General features: G+C 48.6%; 1 protein-coding gene across 1 annotated transcript; it reads right to left on the reverse strand.

Moving 5' to 3' along the window:
- Positions 1-18,946: 18,946 nt before the first annotated feature.
- LOC139835530 (uncharacterized) lies at positions 18,947-19,483 on the reverse strand. The gene has a single exon (XM_071825389.1). It carries the CDS (start codon positions 19,481-19,483, stop codon positions 18,947-18,949), a length of 537 nt encoding a protein of 178 aa, XP_071681490.1.
- Positions 19,484-23,057: the final 3,574 nt, after the last annotated feature.

The raw sequence follows: 23,057 nt of genomic DNA on the forward strand, positions 1-23,057 counted from the left end.
CTATGGCTATTTTTGCAAATGCTAAACTTTGCTTTGTCTAACTTGTGTAGATGGTTTGAAATACCTCAACAAACCTAACCTAGTACTCCCCAACTAATCCAAGTGAGAAACAAAAATAAGTCAAACATATGCATAGAGGCATATGTGGCACTTAGCCATAATATCAATTCTTGACCTATGCACCCACATTTTCCCCAAATGGTTTGAAACTCTTAGCAAACTCAATCTTACCCTAAAATAGATCCTCACACATGCCCAAGTGGATCAAGAAAACCAAAATGGAAAAATAAGAAAAAACCAATTCCAAACACACATATGGTTCATGCCATTTTTGCGAATCTTTGACCTAGACCAATTTGGCCTTCACCATTGGTTGTATTATGTTACTAAACACTTATTACAACATTTGGAAATCAAAGAAACTCAAATCAAATCAATTTTTAACTCAAATTGTGATCACATATGATATTGGTCAAATCTGCCAATTCTAGTCTGGTCACTACTTTGAGCCCCTGTATCTCAAGTTTTTCAAACCAAACAAATCCAATTCTTTGCACCACATCCAAGTACACATCAAGGTGAACAACTTTTGTAAAGGCCACCATATCAAATTCACCCTGGATCAAAATCTATGCTCATGCAAAGTTGAGACTTTTTAACATTGTCAACATTCTCACACTTAGCAATTTTTGCATTTATGTTATTTTCAAAATTTCACCACCACCTTTGTGTGTTATGGATCATCAGAAGCAAGTCCAATCCACTCCTCTCCCCATTTTCAAATTTCATTGCACCAATCAAATTTGACAAAAACTTGACAATTCCAAATATGCATCAATCTCAAACACTATTTGCAATAGTGTATGGCCCCACCTTGAGCACCACTTGACCCTCTCATGTCCCCGGGTTCCCTCCAGCACAAGTGCACCTAATAGAAACCCTAGGAACTAGCCAAACTTGGCCATGGCAATGCCATGCCTGCCACCTTGCATGTGCACCTACCTCTCTCCCTCTCTCTCAGCCCTAGCACCTGCCACCGTGCCCCCCTGCTCCCTCACACCCTACTGAGCAAGCCTACCTCAGCCTTGGCCGGAGAACGAGCTGCCACCGCCGGGAACGGGACGCGCCCACGACGTCCAGAACGCGCCAGGGTGCGCATCGGCACGCCCTGGACGCCGCAGAGCGGACACGTGCGCCGTCGACCCGGGGCCCCTCTCGCCATCTCCCTTCACCAGCTAGCTCCCCTGGACGACCAACGCCCGCCAGACAAGCACCCCTGGCCGCGCGCGCGCTGTCGCCAGCGACAGCATCGCCGCCCTTTCCGCCACTGCCTCGCACACGCCCGACACGATTAATGCCGCCTGGCTTTGCCAGCATGCTCCCCAGAACCGCCTGGGGACCAGGACCCTGCCGCGCACGTCGCATTGCCCTTGAGCGCCCTGGAACGCCATCACCGTCGACGACCTCCATGGCACCCTCGCAGCACCTCGAGCATCTATAAATAGAGCCATCCCTGCGCCTCCTTCTTCACACCAAACTCGCTCCTCTCCCTCCACTCGATCTCCTCGCATCCTCTCCGCTTCGCATTAGTGACCACCGCCGCCCAATTGCACGCCGGAGACCCGCGAGCCGCCGCAGATCAATCCATCGATTTAGGCCACCTCAATCTCTGCCGCGACTACCGTTGAGCTCACCGTCGTCAAAAACGACCAGCAGCATCGACGCTGTTGATCGCCGGAGCCCCAGCTCGCCGCCGACCCCCTACCTCCGCCGTGCCAGTGCCTCCCTCTCGTCGACGACAACGACAACCCTCCACCGCTCGATCAGCTTCTAATCCTACGGCTCACAGTGACAGGTACCGTTTCGGTGAGATTACTCGCTGACGCATGGGACCCACTAGTCAGTTGGCCCGCAGCGCTAGCTGGGCTGGCCCATTTCCCTCTCACTTGTTTCGGCCCATCTGTTTTCCCGCCTAAGCCCAAATTTCGAATTCATTTAAATCCTTTTCAGTTTTAATTCAACACTGATGCTTTGCTAGAATTTAAATAGTTTCAAATCTACAAATCCAAATTTATTGATTCAAAATGTTCTGGAAATCTTATGAAATGCTTGATCCAACCCCACTAATTTCACACCAAATTGATTTGAAGAATAAATGTGACAAAAAAAAGTCAGAGACTTTTACAACTTCAAACAATTATTAAAAATCAACCCTTTTGAATTTTGAGGTGATTCCACCTCTCATAATTCACTTTTCACAAACTCTAATTGTTGATGCAAAAATATGTTATGGTTACTGTGCATGATCATGGGCTAGAATCAAAGCCCTTTGGGGCAAGGCACCATTAGTCTTACCTTACTTGCAACAATCCTATCCCAAGTTTTTACCTTACAAGTTTTTACTTGTTTTATAAAGAAGTTACTTTTATAGTTAACTTTGGTCTAAGTTGAGAATGTTACTAGAGTAGCAAAGTTAGTCCCAAAGCTAGCCAAGCAAGATAGCACCCCTCATGATTAGTGCTAGTGCTAATACTAAAATTTGACTACTCTAGATGGGAACTTGTGTTTTGAAATGAATTTGAAAGCTTTGGAATAATGAGTTATTCCATTGAATGATTTTTTGAAGGTGAATATGACTTGAAGGAGTTGGTGAATTTTGACTAAAACTGATATTGGTTTGGATGCGATACCTTTCCAATTTTTGAGTACCCCCACAATATCTGATTATGGGTAGGGCTTAACTGAAAGTTTATACATCCTAGTATGGGTTCCCTCTGAACAAGCATCATAGGGGTTATGCCGAGTTTGCCTCCGTTGTATGAGAAATGATGAGAAATGAGGTGAATTGTACGGCCAAGCCCTGTGCAGTTCCCAGGTTGACAGTTGGTCTTCACTGGGAGGCCAAGCTCATGGGGAGAGGTGCCTATACTAGGGTTTGTAAGTGAAAGGTTATGGTTGATGATCCGTGTACTGTGTTACGATGATTCGAGGTTTTCCTCGATGGATGAAATCAAATGTTGTGGCACAAGTGTGCAACCTCTGCAGAGTGTAAACCTATTTGAATAGTTGTGTCCACGGTTACGGACGGTTGGAAAGGCCATACAGTTTCCGGTGTCAGATTCTTGAAAATGTTGGTGAAGTGAATGGTGATTGGTGACTTGTTTTTGAATCACCACTGAGTTGTGGGAATGACACTAATGTTCCCACTTGAGTTAGTTAGCACATGAAAGAGTCCTTATCAAATATTTGTGAACTAAAATTGGCTTTATGCAAAATAAACTAGAGCTTAGCACCCCCTTAATAGAATTGATAGTACTTACACTAGTATTAGTTTGCGAGTAATTAAAGTACTCACCGCTGTGTCCTCCGATAGGGGCTTAGGGTTGACGGAATCCTGTAGGCTGACACGAGACATCGGTTCACAGACAAGCGGGGAGAGCAATTTACCCAGGTTCGGGGCCCTCGATGAGGTAAAACCCTTACGTCCTGCCTGTCTGTTCTTTGATTATGAAAACAATGGGTTACAATGGGGTGCCGAATAGTTCGGCTGAGATCTAGGCGAGATTGCTGTTGCTAGGGTTACCTTGCTCTAAGCTTTTCCTGGCTAAGATTGCTAAGATTGTTCGTGTCCTCCGGCAGCCCCTCTCCTGGCCTTTATATAGGAGGCCAGGTCTCAAGAGATCTAACCGAATACGACTAGATTTACAACAGATTAGATCCAATCTTTCCTTGTCTGTTCTCTTTCTTGTCTTTCCCGTCAAGGAATCTTCTGGTGCACCGACCTAGTGGCCCGTCCAGCCTTCAGGTGTCTTCATGGGCCTCCAGTTTGCCAATACCGAATAGGGTAATACTGGTTACACGAAGGGTAATGCCCACGTCAGTAGCCCCCGAGTGTCTAGCCGAAGATATTTCGGGTAGAGACTAATGCATGTCCTCTCATGATATTCTTCTCCTTCATCATTCTTGTTCACATTGATTTTGCTTCATCTTCTTTTTATCGGGTGCGCGTCAGTGCTCCCGATGGGAGTAGCCCCCGAGTCTAGGTACGGATGCTTGCAATCCGTGCGTAGACTCAAGTTGTACTACTCGAATGCTTTCCTCTGCCGAGTTTTTCGCAAGTCTTCATAGGTCATCCGATACATTTTCTTTATGCAAAGGATAATGAGTAACGTGCCCAACTTTTGCTGGTTAACTGCCAATGGCAAAACAACGTTACTCTACACAGAATCAAGTCCCCGGGCATGATCCTGGAGTGCAAAAAACTTTTATTGGATGTACATCATGTGCTCCCGATGGGAGTGTCTAGGTGTAATCGCTTGTAACCGAGAACAGACTCAGTCCTTTTTCCTTCGACTGCTTATTCTGTCGAATCTTCCTTTTTATCGGGTGCGCGTCAGCGCTCCCGATGGGAGTAGCCCCCGAGTCCAGGTTCGGATGCTTGCAATCCGCGCGTGGACTCAAACCCTTCATCCGATGACTTTTATGTTTCTCTCGAATGCTTCCAAATTATGATGTCATTGCTGACGTATAATTGCTGCATGCTGATTTGATGGGTCCATCATGACGAGCTAGCCCTAGCCCTGTTCAATCAGTGTTTTTAGGGCTTGACCACTTATACGCGTAACGACCGAGGTGGCTCCTCGATTTTCGCGCAATCGTGGGCGTAGTGGGCCGTCAGTTCCTTCCCTTCCTCAAGCGCCACGTGCTTACTTATCTCTTAACTTCTTCTTAAAATTTCCAAAGGCAAAAGATTCTCAATCTTCTCCACGGTTCCCGCAGCATCTCCTCGTTCTCTCTCTTCTCCCTTTTTTCGCCATTGTCGCGCCGCCGCCACAGTTTCAATCTTCCTCAGATCTTGCGATGGTGAAGAAGAGGAACACCGCCGCCGCCGCTAGCTCCACCAGCGGAGGTGCTGCTGCCAAATCCTCCTCTTCTCTTCCGAAGGGGAGCGCTCCGAGCGCCCCTCCCCCAGCTCCGGCGCCGCTAGCGCCGTCGAGCTCGATGGTCAAACCTGGAGACTGGGTAGCTTCAACCGTCACCAAGCGTGACGAAAAGAGGTCCCGAAGCTTAGGATTGATATCCTCCGACACGGGAGACGTGATCCTTCCAGGTGCGATTTCTCGGCCTGATCCTCCTGCGGGATTTTCTGTGATGTTCTTATCTTTTCTTCATCGAGGCCTTTCACTCCCCTCTCATGGATTCCTCCTCCATCTCTTGCGGACATACGAAATCCAACTATGGCAACTTACCCCCAACTCAATCCTCCATGTTGCCGTGTTCATCACCCTTTGCGAGGCATATTTGGGTATTGAACCTCATTTCGGGCTGTGGAAGAAGATCTTCTATGTGAAGAGATACAGCAGTAGTAATGGGTACTTTGTCATCGGAGGGGTAGGTTTTGTTGCTCGCTCGGAAGTTAATTACTTCAATTTCCCAATGAGAGAGTCTGTGCAAGGATGGAGGCTTAAATGGTTTTACGTCAAAGATTCCTCGTTACCCGAGTGTCGACTCCCCTGCTATGCCGACGTTTCTGAGGCCAAGCCCAAGGACTATTGGAAGAACGTCCTCTCAGCCGACGAAAGGGCCTCAGCCGAAGAATTGTTTGCCAAATTCCTTCGAATCAAAGAGGCTGACGGCCAAACTATGATTGGTACGGAGGTGGCAGCAGTTTTCCTGAAGCGCCGAATCCAGCCAGTCATGGCCAGAGTTCACCCGATGTGGTTGTACTCAGGTCCAAAGGATGAGACCAGGATAAATGCTGCCGATTTATCAGAAAAAGAGTTGCTTGATGAAGTTCGCCGTCTTACTTCCTTCAACCAGGAAGATTCGATTCTGCTAATCTCTTCTTATGCTCCCCTTGACGTTGATCATCCATCATCGGAGGTACTTTCCTTCCTCCACATCTTTTCTATAGCTTCTTGCTCAGCCGACATGATTACCTTTGTTCTTACTTTGTCATTTTTCTTTGCCAGATCCCTATGGCTTCACGCGATTCACCGGATGACACTTCTGAGGGGAGAGGCTCCTCAATCCCCGTAGATTCTCGTACCATTAATGAAACAGGTCTAGAGGATGAATATAACGGTCCGACGAACCTTGAAGTTGCCCATGCTGACCTTCCCTCCTCAGCCGATAACACTTGTATCGCAAACGGATCAGTGCGTAATGTCGACACTGATCGTGATACTTTTGTTGCTGCAGCTGCGGAAGGGGCCAAAGCTTCTCCTGCGAAGAGATCAACCGGCGGCTTTGCCGATGAAGATGATCTCTTCGACATGTAAGCAATTCTTTCCTGAAAGTTATACTGTGCCTTTTTTACCTTTCATACTCCTGTTATAATCACAGTTGACTGTCCATTTTTGCAGTGATGAGGGTTTTATCGAGCCTCCTCCTAAAAAGGCCAAGTCTGGTGCCGTTTCACCGGTCGTGGTGGCTTCCGAAGCTTCGGCTCCTAAAGCTGCCCCCATGGCTCAAGCATCGACTGCATCTTCCCTTTACAAAGGGAAGGATATTTCTCCAACTATTGCTACTGCGGCTCCTTTTTCTGTAAGTCCTCTTCTTGATCTTAATACAAATTTCTTGGAGCGTGCCTTGTCTAATTGTTTTTCTTTCTCTCTTAAGGACCTGCGTGGCGTTATCTCTTCTCTGGAGGTTTTCGCCTCCCGGTTTACTTCTCTAGAGGCTGACAAAGTTCGGCTGCAAGAGGAAGTCGAATCTTCCTCCTCAAAACTAGATGGCGCAGTCAAGATTGCTGCCACGGCTCGCCAAGAGATTGATTCTCTGAAGGAGGAGCTGGCCAAATTGAAAGGGAAGCTGAAGGAGGAGGAAGCATCCAGGCTGGTGGCTGAGGCTCGAGCAGCCGAAAAGGATGAAGTCCTTCGTCAATCTTCTTTGGCCTTGCTTGGTAATTTCTGACATACTCCAGTCGGGTGATGGATTTAAACTTTTTCGCCAATGACTGAATTTTTCTCTTTCTTTCTACTGCAGAGGCAGCAAACATTCCTGTCGATGCTCTGGAGAGAGTTCCAAATAACTCCCCAGCGAATGTTGTGTCGACGATTCTCGCTTCTCACCAGCTTACACAAGAGCTTCTTGTGAAGGGGAAGGGTGCTCTGGCGCGGATGCACTCGATGATCTTCCCCAAGATCAAGCAAGAGAAGACCCTGGGACAGCTGATCGATACCTTCGCGGTTGACACCAAGGAGGTCATCGAGGTATTCAAGCGTACATCGCGCACTTTTGGTGCTGTCCTTGCCTTCCAGCTTATGATGGGTTACGGCTTTAAGGGTGACATCGAGGAAATGACTAAGGGGCTTCCAAAAGAGCAAGACGGGCAGCCTGTTGATTTGAGCACCTTTAAGGCGTCTGCTCTTACTTGTGCCCGTCAGCTCCTTGAACTAGTTTCATCAAGGAAATCATCGACTGGCCCTAGTTCATCGACTCAAACTCAGCTCCCTTGATTCTTGTAACAAACTTGTGCCTTGAGCTGATGCGAAACATTGCTCTGTCCGCAAAACTCATGCTTTGTAATAAACTCCGTGCTAGCATTGTTATTAGCACACTTTTGTTATGATATCACCATCTTGCACTCCTCCCGATGGGAGTTATTTTGGATGTTCGGCTGTACCATATCCATTACCTTTTTATAATCAGTATTTTCTGCAGGTCTTCCCAGTGCCCTCGTTCGCAGACGACTCGTCGGGTGCTCTTCCTGAAAGCGATCGGATCTAGCGCATGAAAGACCGGATCACGCAGATGGAAAAGGACTTACGCAGCACTTATGCCTTAGCTACCATCATCAATAAGAAGAGCGAGATTGCAGCCGACGTGGAGCGGTACATTCTTGGCGAACTGTATAAGGCTACCGAGAGTTTAAACTGTAAGTTCCCTGATCCCCTGGCTTGTTTGCTAGCAACTTCTTGCCTGAGTCTTTACTAATTCTTTTGGCAGTCATATCGTTGAACCATGCGGAGGAGAACAAGCGGATACACGAACGAGTGCATGCTTTGACTCAGCTTTCCTCATCCGAAGAGATCTTCTGGCGGGAACACTCGAAGGCCTCGGCTGTCGTCAAATTTCAAGATCGAGTGCAACAGGTCCACCAGTTCTTCGACAAGTGCTACAGGGCTATGAGGGTAGTTTGGAAAACAATGTTTCCTCTGAATGCAGTTCCTCCTACCCTATTGACTTTGATGTCTGAATTTGGTAGTGCCAAGAAGGTTCGGGAACTGGTAAGATCTCAAGTCTTTGCAGGGGCTAAGTGCACGCTTGCCCTTGTGCTTGCTTGCTATCCTTCGGCTTGCTTGTTGTCTATCGCCAATGCAACTGGTGATCTCGAAGAACTATACCCGAAGGTTTTAGCACCTGCCCATATAATTGTCGACAGGCTGGAGGAGATGTCAAAGGTACCTGAGGAAAAGGAAACTCTGCAAGGGTGATGTAAAGGTGTAAAATTACTTCTGTAAATTGTTTTGGCTAGTTCATCCGAGTGTTCGGATTTTTGAGCCGCAACTTTTTGTCTGGTTGATACATGAATATGTATTTTTACCATGCCGTTGGAAAATACTCAAAGGGGCGAAGCTTAATTGCCCATTGGATGTATGTATACTAGTTGGTTAGCAAATCATTATGAGTGATCAGCTCGTGTTGCAGGTTTTGCTAAACCTGTTGTATGCGCAACTTTGCTTTCAACTGTTTGTAAATTTCGACAGTCATTCCCGAATTCTTCGGGTGTAATGATTCTGCCGATGAGCCCGTTGCTCTCTGATATTTCCATAAGTGAAATATCGAGCGTGGGTTGTGTGTAAGTTTTCCAAACTCTTGCTTTGTGCGGCACTCGTAGAGGCATCTGAAGCAGAGGGGAGGATTAATGTCCTTATTCTTCTTTGCAGTGCTCGTAAAGGTTTTTGCCCTGAGCGCTATCTTCTGCCGCGCGTTAAGTTATGCCGTTACTTGGCGGCAGCGCGGTCATAGATGCTTTAGATTACTGCAATACTTTAACAAGAATCGGAACTTAAGTACTTATTGATAGGGTAAATATGAAACTGAAGGGCGAAAACAAGAGGGCCCTGTGTAAAGTAAAAAGGGAAAATTTAAAAACTAGGGGAGTGTTTTATCAAGAAAGGGGTTCTTCTCTTCTTCAGAAGGATCTTCCGATTTCTTCGTCATGCTGGTGGTCGCGACAATGCTGTTGATTTCACCAGATGCTTGAGCAGCGATTGTTAGCATCTTGCCGCCTCCTGCGTCTTCTGGCGAAGCTTTTTCTGCCGATGCTATTGCTGCTGGGCCTTCGGGAGCTGGCTTCTTCTTGGTTTCCCTGTCGAGTTTTTCCTCCTTGATTTCTTGTATCGTCAACTTGGGCGGGGGGTCGACAGTATCTCGCCGTGGCCCAAATTTGGCAGCAATTCTTTGAAAGTCACGGTCACAATTGTCCGAGCGTGAAAAGCTTCCATAGACTGTGATGTTTGTTCCATTGTTCCCTGGCATCTTCAGCTTTAGGTATGCATAGTGCAGCACGGCCATGAACTTGGCGTATGCTGGTCTCCCGAGTATGGCGTGGTACTGTGATTCCCAGTTCACGACTTCGAACTCGATCTTCTCTTTCCTGAAGTTGTCGGGTTTACCGAAAACGACGTTCAAGTAAGCTTTGCCAAGAGAATACGCTGGTGAAGTAGGGAGTATCCCATGGAAGCGAGTATCTGAGTCTTCCAGCATTCTCATGGTGATCCCCATACTTTGAATTGTGTCAAGGAATATCAGGTTGAGTCCACTTCCTCCATCCATGAAAACTTTGCTCATCTTAAACCCTCCTATCTGTGCTTCGACCACTAGGGCGGCGTGCCCTGGCTTTGGTATAGTCATCGGGTGGTCCATTCGACTGAACGTGATTTCCTGAGACGACCATTCGACATATTCAGGAATGTTTGCCATGACGCTTTCTGCCAGGTTGATTTCTCGGGTGAGCTTCTTCATTTCTCTCCTTGAAACACCTGTCCTGTGGATCATGTTCATTTGCCCACGTGGCGGTGGAAACGCCTCGTTGGGTTGATGAGGTTGGGCCTGCTGTACTTGATGCTGTGACGGGGGTGGCGGTGGTGGTGGTGGTAGCTGCTTCTGGCCTGCCTGCTGGATGAGTTCGTGCATATCGAGGAACTGCCGACAATCCCTAAGTAGGTGGCTAGACTTTACTTTTCCATCCTTGGAATCGGTATAAGAATGTAGGTAGCAAGGGGCGTTGATCTGTTCAGCGTAAGGTAACTTGGGAGTTCTCTGAGGTCGTGGTTTATAGTTGCCACGGTTCCCAGAGTCGTTCCGATTACCATCCTGCCGATCGTCTCGCCTGTTGTCGTACCGATCATCCTGTCGATCAGAGTAACCTGCGGCCACCAAGTTGTTGTCATTGTAACTGCGGTTCTTGCTTCTCTTATTCCGATCCCTTCGACCACCCGAATCATTCTTCGGCTGGTCATCCTCTTAAATCGTCGGCTGCTTGTGCCGTGGTTTTCGGACATTGTCTTCACCATCGGCCCAGCTGTTGGCGATTTCCATTAGCTTGGTTATGGTCTTCGGCTTCTTGCGCCCAAGCTCTTCTATGTAGCTTTCACGTCGGATGCCATCACTGAAAGCGTCAATTGCCCTGTCGACAGATACGTCTTCCGCAGCATTTAGGAGTTTGGTGAACCTCCCGATGTACGCGCGCATCGACTCCTTCTGCTTCTGTTGGCAGTGCCGTAACTCCTCGATCCCGACGGGCCTTTTGTAGGTTGCTTGAAAGTTAGCGACAAAAGCTTCTACTAAGTCATCCCATGACTTGATGGAACCCTTCGGCAGCCCTCTGAGCCAGGCTCGTGCTGAGTCCTTTAGGTAAAGCTGTAGACATTGCATTGCTGCTATCTGATTCCCTTTTTGCAGAATTACTGTTTGCAGATAGTCCTCTATCCAGGATCTTGGCTCCTGCTGCCCGTCGTATTTGGCAGCGTCGGTGGGTGTAGGTTTGAACTTCTTGGGTGGCATCGCCTCCCGAATTTTGTAGCTCAGACAATCGGCTCCTCTAAGCTCGCCGTCGTTCTCCTGGGTCTCATCCGAAGAATCAGTGTCAAGTTCTTCTCTCATGGCTCGTCGTCGCCTTGCTTTGTCAATCCTGTTCTGTGTGATTTCGTCCCGAGCGTCTTTTACGCGATGTTTTGACCCGCTGGTCTGCAGGGTCTTCACTTTCGGTGGAACTAGATTATGTCCTAGTATCGCAAGACTCTCCAACGCACCACGGTGGGCCTGAGCCATGGATCCTTCGGGACGCTGGTTAATGAGGTATGCTGCAAGATTAGCTGTTGCTCCTGCGACGGTTTTTGGCCGTGGCATGCCCGCGGTGTCTGTGGTCATAAAGGACTTGGTCAAGTTTGATGTTATCTCCCTTGCATCGTCTTCTGAAAGCCTAGACATCCTCGATCGATGTTTGCCCCCACCGTGGGTACTTCGGGAGGCACTCCCCTGCGAGGCCCTTCGTCGCTCGCTGGACCGGTCTGCTGCAGATAGTCGTTTCTCAAGGGTGGCTTGCTCTTTAGACATGGAACGCTATTGTCCAATATGGAACGGTAAGCGTTGAGCGTACCAACCGTGGTTCCTGCCAAAAGAGGTGTGTTGTTGAGCACGGCTACCTTGGCTGCTGCCCACTCTTCTTCCGTAATGGTGTGGTCGCTATTGTCATTGCTGGCGCTATCTCCGAAACTAGCCCGCCTGCTGGAACGGGGGGTGCGTTCTTCATCTCCCCTATTAGCGACGTAGACTTGGAGGGGCGCCACTCTTCGGGTGTCTCATCGGACAACGCTATCGATGCTGTCCTCTCCCGACGAATAGTAGGCGTTGCAGATGAATGGCGTGTCGCTTGATCCTAGTCCATGCCTGGTGTCACAGTTTATGCAGTAGTACGAGGTCATCTCCGAGGGCGCGGGGTCATCAGATCCAACCGACATGGAGGATGCCGATCGAGGAGTCGATGGCGCGGACGGACTCGACGGGTTTTCCTGGCCAGCCGAAAGGTCGGGTGTTGATGACGCACTTGGGCTTGTCGATCTGGAGATGGGAGATTCCAGTAGCCGGAGGATTCCCTCTGAGTTGACGTTGTAGTGGACGCTCCCGAACGCCATGTCCATGTTGCCTTGCAGACCAGAGAAGGTGGAGCGAGACGATTCGCTGTGCGGGGTGAATTCGTAGGAGCCGAAACGGATCGGGCTTCCCAGATGAGACGATGATGGTGCTGATGAAGCTGCTGATGACATGACGGGTTCAGCCGATGTCCGATCTTGTGCCGACAGGTTTCCCACAGACAGCGCCAATTGTCGAGGGTACTCCTCGCCAATGCCCTCCGATAGGGGCTTAGGGTTGACGGAATCCTGTAGGCTGACACGAGACATCAGTTCACAGACAAGCGGGGAGAGCAATTTACCCAGGTTCGGGGCCCTCGATGAGGTAAAACCCTTACGTCCTGCCTGTCTGTTCTTTGATTATGAAAACAATGGGTTACAATGGGGTGCCGAATAGTTCGGCTGAGATCTAGGCGAGATTGTTGTTGCTAGGGTTACCTAGCTCTAAGCTTTTCCTGGCTAAGATTGCTAAGATTGTTCGTGTCCTCCGGCAGCCCCTCTCCTGGCCTTTATATAGGAGGCCAGGTCTCAAGAGATCTAACCGAATACGACTAGATTTACAACAGATTAGATCCAATCTTTCCTTGTCTGTTCTCTTTCTTGTCTTGCCCGTCAAGGAATCTTCTGGTGCACCGACCTAGTGGCCCGTCCAGCCTTCAGGTGTCTTCATGGGCCTCCAGTTTACCAATACCGAATAGGGTAATACTGGTTACACGAAGGGTAATGCCCACGTCAGTGTCCCTGGCTATTCAAATGGCCAGACTATGAAGAGGAGCAGAACTACCAAGGTGACGAACAGCAGGACACCTACGACAACTAGGAGTCTTCCGACGTCAAGCATTGGCCTGTGGACTAGAGAGTCCATTCTATTTACGCTTCCGCTATGAACTTTGTGTTCGTTGATCAATAGATCAAATATTTGTGTAATATGGATCATGTGATCTGAATTTGTAAGACAATATGGTTTGTAATGAATGATGACTATGATATTCGACTGTTATGTCTCGCAACAACAATATTCCTCGGATTGCGATGAATGGCATAATAGGCATCTGGACTTAAAAATCCGGGTGTCGACACTCATGGGCCTTCACGGATCCGGCTTCCTACGAAGGTAGGTTAGGATCCGGCTTCCCTATCCTGGGCTGGACTTCATCCTTCATGATCAACAGCAACTGGGCCGCCCGATGGGCCACATGCCACATCACTGTCTATGGGCCACCCGGGCTTGTCGGATCTAGGCACTGTCGATGGTACACCCATGAAGTATACCCACAACAAGTGACCTTCTTGTTCTTTTCTTGAGCGGGCTTCTCCTTCTTGTAGTTCTTCTTCTTGTAGTACTTGGGAACATATCCAAGTCCAAACTTTTGATTGTTTGACCTTTGCTTACTCAAGAGGTCATCCAATCCCATCTTATTCTTGGCGGTGGTGAACTTTGCAAGTTCCTTTGTTAACCTAACATTTTCCTCAAGAATAGTTGCTTGCTCACAAGAGGATTCATTAGGATGATAGTTAAGACCATATTTGGTCACCAAGGATTCAAGATATGCATTGGTCTCAACATGCAAAGATAATTCCTCTTGTAAATGAACATGTTCCTCTACAAGTTTAGCATGCTCATGAGTAAATGAGGTGGAGGAACTAGTCACATCTTTAGCAACAATGGGATCATCCATTGATCCAAGAGCCTTTTTGTAGGTTTCTTGAAGTAGGTCATGGTTCTCTCCAAGTTTCTTTAGCTCATCCTTAGCAAGCTTATTAGTTCTTTCAAGATGGTCAAGATCCCTAGTGAGAGAAGCATGAGCAACTTCAAGCTCCTTCTTTGAAGCATCGAGCTCTTGGGCCGATAATTGAGCCCTTTCAATAGTTTCAAGAACCTTAACTTTATCTAGTTCATAGGTTTCAATTTGTTGCTTAAGGCCTTGAGATATGCACCTTTCGGTTTTTAGCTCTTGTCTTAGGAGATCGAATCTCCGTTCTTTATCATTCAAATGATATTCTAATTCCTCAATGGACTCATCCTTTTCTTTGACGGAGTCCATCAAGAAATCAAACTTGACAAGAGCTTCACCACGAAGGGTGCATCTAACTTTGTAAAGTTCCTTAAGCATAGCTAACTCTTCTTGATTTTCAGTTTCATCATCAAGAACACTAGATAAGGAAGGTGGGGATTCCATTACCTTTGTTTCTCTTGCCATTAGACAAGAGCCAACGATTGTAGAGGAGTGAGAGTCATCGGAGTCATCATCTTGAGTTGTTCTTGCCATGAAGGAAGAACCACCATCATTCTCCGTGGAGTAATCCTTGGAGTAGTCATATGTGAAGAGTGACCCGGGCTTGGAGAAAGCCAAACCGGCCACTCCAGCCTCCTTCTCCTCATCTTCCTCTTCTTCATCGTACATGTACTCAACACCAACAAAGGCTCTTCCCTTGTTCTTCTTGTATCGATCGTTGATTGGGTTTGGCTTTAACCTTGGCTTGATCCCTTTGACAAACTTTGGCTTGTCTACCCTTTTCTCATAAGGGCACTCATTTGCAAAGTGGCTATCTTCATCACAGTTGTAGTAGGTTCTCTTCTTCTTCTTCTTCTCATTGAGGAGCATTGGAAACTTTGCCTTGTACTTCTTGGAAAAGAAAGCAAAGTTTGTGGCGATGTCACTAGTTGAATTCATCTCTTCATCTTCTTCAATTTCATAGACTTCTTCTCTTTCATAGACATCTCTAGCCTTGAGGGCAAGGTTGTGTGAGGCTTCATGTTTGCGTGAGGCTTCATCAACACGGTTCATTGCCATGAGCCTTTCTCCTGTCTTGTCCATGTTCTCATTGGCAGCCACATAGGAGACAAGGTCATCGGCGTTCAGATCAGCACTCTTGGTGATGCTTTGCAAGTTGAGTGCAAGGTTGGTGACATAGGCATCCCAAATGGGCCTGCCGAAGATAGTACCCGGGGTTTACTGAAGGCCCACTACCCGAAGAATAAGAAGGTTCGGGAGCCCAAGATATTATTAAGGAAGACTAGAGTTGTAATAGGAATTGTTATTTGTAATCTTACGGGATGAGTTAGAAACCTTCCCGGACTCTGTAACTTGTACGGCACGAATCCCTCGGCTCCGCCTCCTATATAAGGGGGAGTCGAGGGACGCAGAAATCATTGAATCATTGCTTACAAACCCTAGTTTCATAATCGTCGAGTACTTTTCGGCTGAAACCTTTGAGATCTACTTGCCCTCTACTTCCAACTAAACCCTAGTCTACAATCCGTAGGCATTGACAAGTTAATACCTTGTCAGTTGGTGTCCTATTGCTTGACGGCGATCATGGAAATGACCTTGGACTTAATGAATGCTTCATTCATCTCAAAGCCGTCATTGTATTTCTCACATCCAAGTCCCTTGACCTTCACTCTAAGAGCACCATGCCTTGCATAGGCATCGGCCACGAATTCTCCTTCTCGAATCATGAACATAGTGGCCTCTTGCTTTGCGGACTCGTAAAGAGATGATTGGATCAAATCGGTTCCCTCTTGGAGTACTACGATTCGATCCCACAACTCTTTAGCGGAGTCAATGTAATTTACTTGATCATGGAACTTGCGGTTGATGCCACTCCTAATCTTGTCACGTGCGGAGGCATTGAGTTGACGGTTGTAGAATTCGGTGGAGGTCAACCGATCGGGATCTTGTGGCTTCCGGTATCCATCAACAATGATCTCCCATAACTCCACACTACAGCTGCGAATATGAGATTCCATAGAAGATTTCTAAAAAGTAAAGTGAGTTCCATCAAAATGGGGAACATTCCCACTATGGTTTATATGAGGCATGTGTGAAGTGTTTTTGGGATAGTCATGATTTACTTGATGGAAACCTTCCGGAGGAACCGAAGTCCCACTAGAAGTTCCACTAGTCAGGCTCTTAAGCATGGCAGTCATTTGTGCCATTTGGCTTTGGACTTCATCCTCCTTTTTCTTTTTCTCGGCATCATATGCCAAGAATCTGAATTTCATCTCCTTAACCGAAAGGTTAGAATCATCATCCAGACCCTCGAATAGTTTATCTATCTCACTCTTAAGGCTGTGAGGCCCTTAAAAAGAGTCCAGGATCTGATACCAATTGAAAGTTTAGAGATGGTAAACCTAGAGGGGGGTGAATAGGTTTCTACAGATTTTAATTCTTTCTTTGCAATATTAGGCTTTGCGGAATATAAAGGTGAGCCTAATGCAAACTATGTGAGACAAGCTATATGAGGATACAAGTAACTCGAGCATGAAGGCTCTCACAGGCAGTTATATCACAAGTAAGGTGTTCGGTTAGAGATAACCGATAGCACGCGGAGATGAGGGTTTATTTCCGTGTTCCCTTCCTTTGTAAGAAGGTACGTCACGTTTGGAGGGGTGGAGGTCCCACGAACGATTCCCCACGCCACGAAGGCTCACCCTATTCTCCGGAGCCTATCCCACGAAGGAATAGCTCACTCACTTGTGGTAGACTTTAAGGTAGCCTCCAAACCTTCACAATCTTGTCAGGAGCAAATCCACTGCCCGGATGCTTCCGGACCACTCTTGCCCACCTAGGGTTTCCAAGGAACCCTAGAGAGAAAGCTTCTTGATGAATACAAGGGGGAATGAGATTTGGCTTGGTAGAACAGTAGATCGGGTCCTCCTCAATCGTTTCCCCGGAGGGATTTGAGTTTGGGTGGAGGAGGAGGGAAATCTGAGGCTTTTGGTGTTTCTAACAATGGAGTATGAGAGAGAGAGCTCAAGAACAGCTTGTAGTGTACTGCCTACCCCTTCAGAGGTAGAAGAAGGGGTATATAGTGTCACTTGAAATGTGGCCGTTGATGACTTGCCACCTCAGCTTTTCCCCGAGAAACACAGTCAACCGGACCAGGGACCGGACCGGCCAGCGCATGGCCTGGTCAGACCGAGCCAGGGAACGGACCAGCCGGTCCAAACCGGGACGGTGACCGGATCCTGACCGGGCGGGCGTTTTGGCATTCTAGACTCCTCCCGACTGGCTCCGGCGTGGGGTCCGGTTGGGCGTCGGGGCACCTGGTCCACCACCCTGTCGACCGGGCCTGTGACCGGATCGGCGCCGGTGCCACGGCCGGTTGACCGGGCCACATACCGTCCGAGATAGAAACTCCCTTGTTGATTTTTCATCGAATTGGGGGGTCTCCCATTGCCTTCTTGTTCCATTGATACACCATTATACCTCTTTGGCTAATACCTAGGAATAAACTTGTAGACATGTATTAGACCAAGTACTCTAGCACGGTGTCATAGTTACCAAAATAATGGATAAGGGTAAAATACCCTTACAACAAGCTTTCGATAGACAAGAAGATGCAGGGCAAGGCGTCTGGTTCAACCTCTTTTTCGGCCTTCATCACGTACGTGCCCGCCTACTCCAAAAGGCACCCATGGTGGCCACGGCTCCTATGGTGCGTTGGGCACTCCTTCACCGAATCAAGGCCATCAGAAGCGCAAGCGCTTCAGCAACCACGACGGCTACCCCAACACTTCCGCCCCAACACGTCGGCACATCCCTAGATAGGCATGGCCATGTAGTTCACTGCTCCAACCCGTCCCGCATGGCTCCGGGGATCCTCGGCTCGCACCCTCCTTCGACGCCACATGCCTACACCGCCTTCGCCCCGGTCCAGTTCCATGGCGGCCTAGTCCAGCACTACGCTGCACCACCCTCCGTCGCCGCTGCTCCAACCTACAGCGTGTCGCTGCCAATGCCGCAGTACCTGCAACTTCCTCCACACTTCGGGCCGCCTGCTACATCACCAATTCAGGCCGCCCCTCCGTCTTCGGCTCAACCTGGCGCGCACTTTGCCGTGCCCACGCCGACACACGCTTTCCACCAGACCACCCTCATCAACGCGTTGCAGGACATGTCCATGCATGGTGGCTGGGTTGCGGACCCCGGCGCATCGACACACATGACCAACAACCAAGGTATTCTGTTCAACTCTAGACCTATGGATTCATATGCCCCTGTTGTTTTGGGCAATGGCTCTATTGTTCCTATGTCTCACATCGGCCATTCTTCTTTCCAATCTCCAACCTGCTCCATGCATCTAAATGACGTCTTAGTAGTTCCTAATCTCGTTAAAGATCTCATTTTCATTAGGCGTTTTACTACTGATAATCTACTTTCTATGGAATTTGATCCTTATGGCCTTTCCGTGAAGGATTACCGCACCAACGAGGTTCTGCATCGATGTGACATCACCGGCAAGCTCTACCCAATCTTCCCGGTGTCATCGTCTTCGTCCACCCTCGCGCTCTGTGCCAACACCATCACGAAGGACACATGGCACCGTCGCCTCGGCCATCCGGGAATTTCTTCTAGTTTTAGTAAACAATTTCCTTGTAATAACCTTTGTGAGACCTGTCAATTAGGAAATCATCTAAGTTTGCCTTTTTTTTTAATCTCAGCAGAAGATCTGCTGGTTTCATTAATATGAGGAGAAAAAAGCTGTACAGAAAGCAAGACGGTGGTGACCCACCAGAAGTCCAAGGCCTACTCTCGTCTTACAAGGTGCCTCGCACCGGCCAGCACCCAACTATTAGCCTCATCCGAAATGAGATGGACTAGACCAGACACACTCAACTCCTTATTACAGAAAACACATCTATTTCTTTCACGCCATAGCTCCCACGCCACTAGAATGGACAGTGGGGAAACTCGACGGTCGTTTCCCGCCAGCTTGGACACCGCCCAGGAGAGGGCCAGGTCATCGCCATCTAGGGCCCGAATGGCCGGGCACGAGAGCGCTGCCGCGGTGCGCTCCTAAACTCCCCTAGACCAAGGGTACTCTGCGAAGAGGTGCGCCGGGGTCTCTAGGATCCTCCGGCAAAGAGGGCAAAAGTACTGATTGGGCATCCCAAAGCGTAGCAGCCTATCAGTTGTGAAGACCCGTCGCTGCAACAGTAGCCACATGAAGAACTTGCACTTTGGAGGTGCCCATGCCGGCCATATATGACGGAGTGAGGACTGCAGGGACCCGTCAAATTGCAGCGCATATGCGGAGGACGCGGAGTAAACTCCCGATGTGGACTTCCGTCGGAAGGTGTCTTCAGTATCTGGGACAATGTTGCACCCTTGCACCACCTGTCGAAGTGCGACGAAGTCCAGCAACAGGTCGAGGGAGATCCTCCCACACAGGTCCGTGAGCCAGTGGTCTTCATTTATTGCATCCGCCACCATCCTGTTCTTGCGCCTTGAAACCTCGAAAAGCAAGGGCCACTGTTTCCTTAGTGGTTCCCCGGCCCAGCTATCGGACCAGAAGCTTGTCGCCATGCCATTCCCAATGGTGACTTCAGTCATGGAGGCGAACAGGGGCCTGGTCAGGATTGGATGCCTGCTCCAACAGCCCCTTCCAAGGTTTGATCGCCCCATTCTTCGATTGCCAAATCCACTGTAGGCCAAGGGCGTTGTTAAAGCGCTGCAGATCTAGCACCCAGACGAGCTTCCAGGTGACCCTGCACCGACCCGGGGTGCAGGTGTCCTTGGCAGCCCAAAGCCACGCTCGCCGAACCACTAGTGATGTCATTTGCACCATTTTAATCCAAGCTTCCATGCCACCTCGCTTCTGGGCCGAAGCCCTTCTTACTGCCACTCATCTTCTCAACCTTTGCCCATGCAAACCTATTCTTCTCAAAACACCACACGAACTTCTTTTCAACAAAATCCCCACATACGATCACCTCCGTGTCTATGGTTGTCTCTGTCTCCCAAACCTCTCTGCCACGGTCCCAAACAAATTAGCGCCCCGCTCTCTTCCATGCGTTTTTATTGGATACGGTCACGAACACAAAGCTATAGATGTCTGCACATTCCAACCCAGCGTGTTTTTATCTCTAGGCATGTCACTTTCGACGAAAATATTTTTCCTTCCTCATCCTCTTCACCCCCGGCGTCATCTCCTACTCTTCTTCACTCCATTTTCCCCTCTGATTTGCCTCACGTAGCATCTCCCGAGCCGCCACCCATGCAGCCCCACGTCGATCACATGCACGTCCCACCCTCGCCGCTTGCACCCTATCCTCCTGGCTCACCCACTCCCTCAGTTCTTCCCATCCCACCTAACTCTGGTCCTTCTACACATCCAAGCCCACCGATCACCCCAGTCTATTCCTATGCCCCGCCGGTTCAGCCCAACAGACCCGCTCCCGCTTGCATGCGCACATGCCTCCAGGACGGTATCATTCAACCGCACAATATTTTTAACCTCAACACCACCACTTATGTCTCGCCTATTGTATGCACCTACCGCCAGGCACTCGCTGACCCTCACTGGTTTGCTGCCATGTGTTTGGAACAAGATGCTCTCCGCAAGAATCATACTTAGACTCTTGTTCCAAAACCCTCGGGCGCCAATGTGGTTAGTGGCAAATGGGTTTATCTCCACAAGTATCACTCCGACAGCACTCTCGCTCTCTACAAGGCTCGCTGGGTAGTTCGTGGTTTCTCTCAGGAACACGGGATCGATTACGACGAGACCTTTAGTCATGTCGTCAAACCTAGCATTATTCGCATTGTTCTCTCTCTTGATGTCTCCTCTCATTGGCCCATTCATCAGCTCGACGTAAAAAACGCCTTCCTTCACGGAACCCTATCCGAGACGGTCTAGGTTTCGAAGATTCTACTCATCCTTTCCATGTATGTCTTCTCAACAAATCTCATTACGGTTTAAAGTAGGCTCCCCACTCGTTTTGCCACCTTTGCTTCCAAAATTGGTTTTGTAGCTTCCAAATCTGACACTTCGCACAAACACTCACACGACATACCTCCTCCTATATGTCGACGATATTGTTCTGACTGCCTCTTACACCGATCTACTTCAGCACATTATCACTACTCTTAGCGCTGATTTTTTCATGAATGATCTAGGACCTCTTAGTCATTTCTTAGGTATCGTTGTATCACGTACCAACTCCGGTCTTCATCTCTCTCAAAAACAGTACTCTCTAGACATCATCCAGCGGGCAAGCATGGTCGATTGCCATCTAGCCAAAAACCTCATCGACTCTGGCTCCAAACTATCCGCCTCCGGCGGTGATTTACTCGCCGATTAGACTCTTTACTGTAGCCTCGTCGGAGCCCTTCAATATCTCACCTTCACCCGTCGTTAAATAGCCTATGTCGTTCATCAAGTGTGTCTCTTCATGCATGCCCCACACACTTCTCATCTCAATCTGGTCAAACGGATCATTCGCTACATCAAAGGCACCCTCGACTACGGCACTCACATCATCCCCTCTTCCACTTCAGCTCTTGTTGCTTTCTCCGATGCCGATTGGGCTGGCTGACCCGACACTTGTCGATCCACCACTTGTTTTTGTATCTTTCTTGGCGATAATCTTATCTCTTGGTCTGCCAAACGCCAAACAACAGTTTCTAGATCTAATGCTGAAGCGGAATATCGTGTTGTTGCTGAATGTTGTTGGATTCATTAGCTTTTGTAGGATCTCCATCAGCCCGTTGTCAGGTCTACGGTCATCCACTGCGACAATGTTTCCGCGGTGTACCTCTCCGCCAATCCAGTCCAACACCGCCGTATGAAACACATTGAGGTGGACATTCATTTTGTTCGGGACAAGGAGCAAGTCGGTGATGTTCGTGTGCTTCGTGGACCCACTACCTCTCAGTTCGCCGACATCTTCACCAAGGCATTATCGACGACGCCATTTCTAGAATTCCGTTCCAGTCTTACCGTCCGCGAAGCTCCCGTTGACACTCAGGGGGATGTTAGACTAGGTCTATGTTTAGTCAAGTCATTTATCTTTATCTCTTTATCTGCGAGATGTTTTATGGTACCCTCAAATAAATAGCAGCCATTCATTTTGGTCTATCCAAAGGCCTACAACAATTCATACTACTGCTAAAACCATGAGAGGTATGATCCATACCACTGGCAAATTTCGGCACCCCAGATAAAGAGGGTGTAGACGGGCCTGGCCCAAAAGCCCAAGAGAGTTCAACTAAGTGCTGTCCTTTGGAGAAAAAAACATTCAAGATTATTACTCTGTTCTGATGACAGGATCATATCGTCCATCCCCTCTTAATTGCTGCTAGGTGTCAGTTTATAGCAATAGAGTTTTTAGCCGATTTTTAGCAGAACTGATTTTGACAAAATTTCCGTTACTAATGAGCTTATAAGAAAAAACATTTTTGGGTTATATGGTTCTTTGTCGGCCTCGCATGCGCATGGGTTCAGGGTGCAAGTCTGCCACACCTGGACCCTGGCCGTCCAGGCTTCATCAGAGCAACCTTAGCACCCATGTGCTCGACGACTGACGTGCAAGCGGAGCTGGCTCAGCTTGTCGCTGCTCTGCGGCCAGTCCGACGCGGCGAGCCCTGGCGCCCGGTCGTCGTCGTCGTTGAGCAGGAGAGGTTGTTCGGCACTGGCAACAACGGCGGGAAGAGGATGTTCGAGCTGTGGATGATCTTTCAGTGCTTCGACATGGCACCGAGCTGAGCGCCATCTTCGCGTCCATGGGCGACGGCCGATGGCGTCGTCGGATGGCAGTGGCGGATATTTGTTGGACTTCACTGGATTCATTGCGCTAACGAAGAGAGTAGAGTGCAGCCATGATTCGTCACCAAGGTTGTTGAGAAGCGAACCGAAAGAAGAAAAAATAGTGATGATCCTACGACTATGGTGCGCCACCGCAGTACTCGCACCAACAGAAGGTCCCTGCATGGTTCGCCTACACGACGGCGGCGGTGGCGTTAGAGGCGGCGGCATGTGAATGTTAGATCGATTGCAGTCCTCCCACCTTTTTTGGTAACTGCAACTTACAGATGTTGGGTTGGGCCTAAACTCCGCCGTTTAATCTGAGCCGTCAACCGTAAATCATACCACAGCCTTTACCATGAGAGGTAAAAGGTACCGTAA

This window comes from Lolium perenne, chromosome 2 (genome assembly GCF_019359855.2).
Source record: "Lolium perenne isolate Kyuss_39 chromosome 2, Kyuss_2.0, whole genome shotgun sequence".
In the NCBI taxonomy this organism is placed as follows: domain Eukaryota; kingdom Viridiplantae; phylum Streptophyta; class Magnoliopsida; order Poales; family Poaceae; genus Lolium; species Lolium perenne.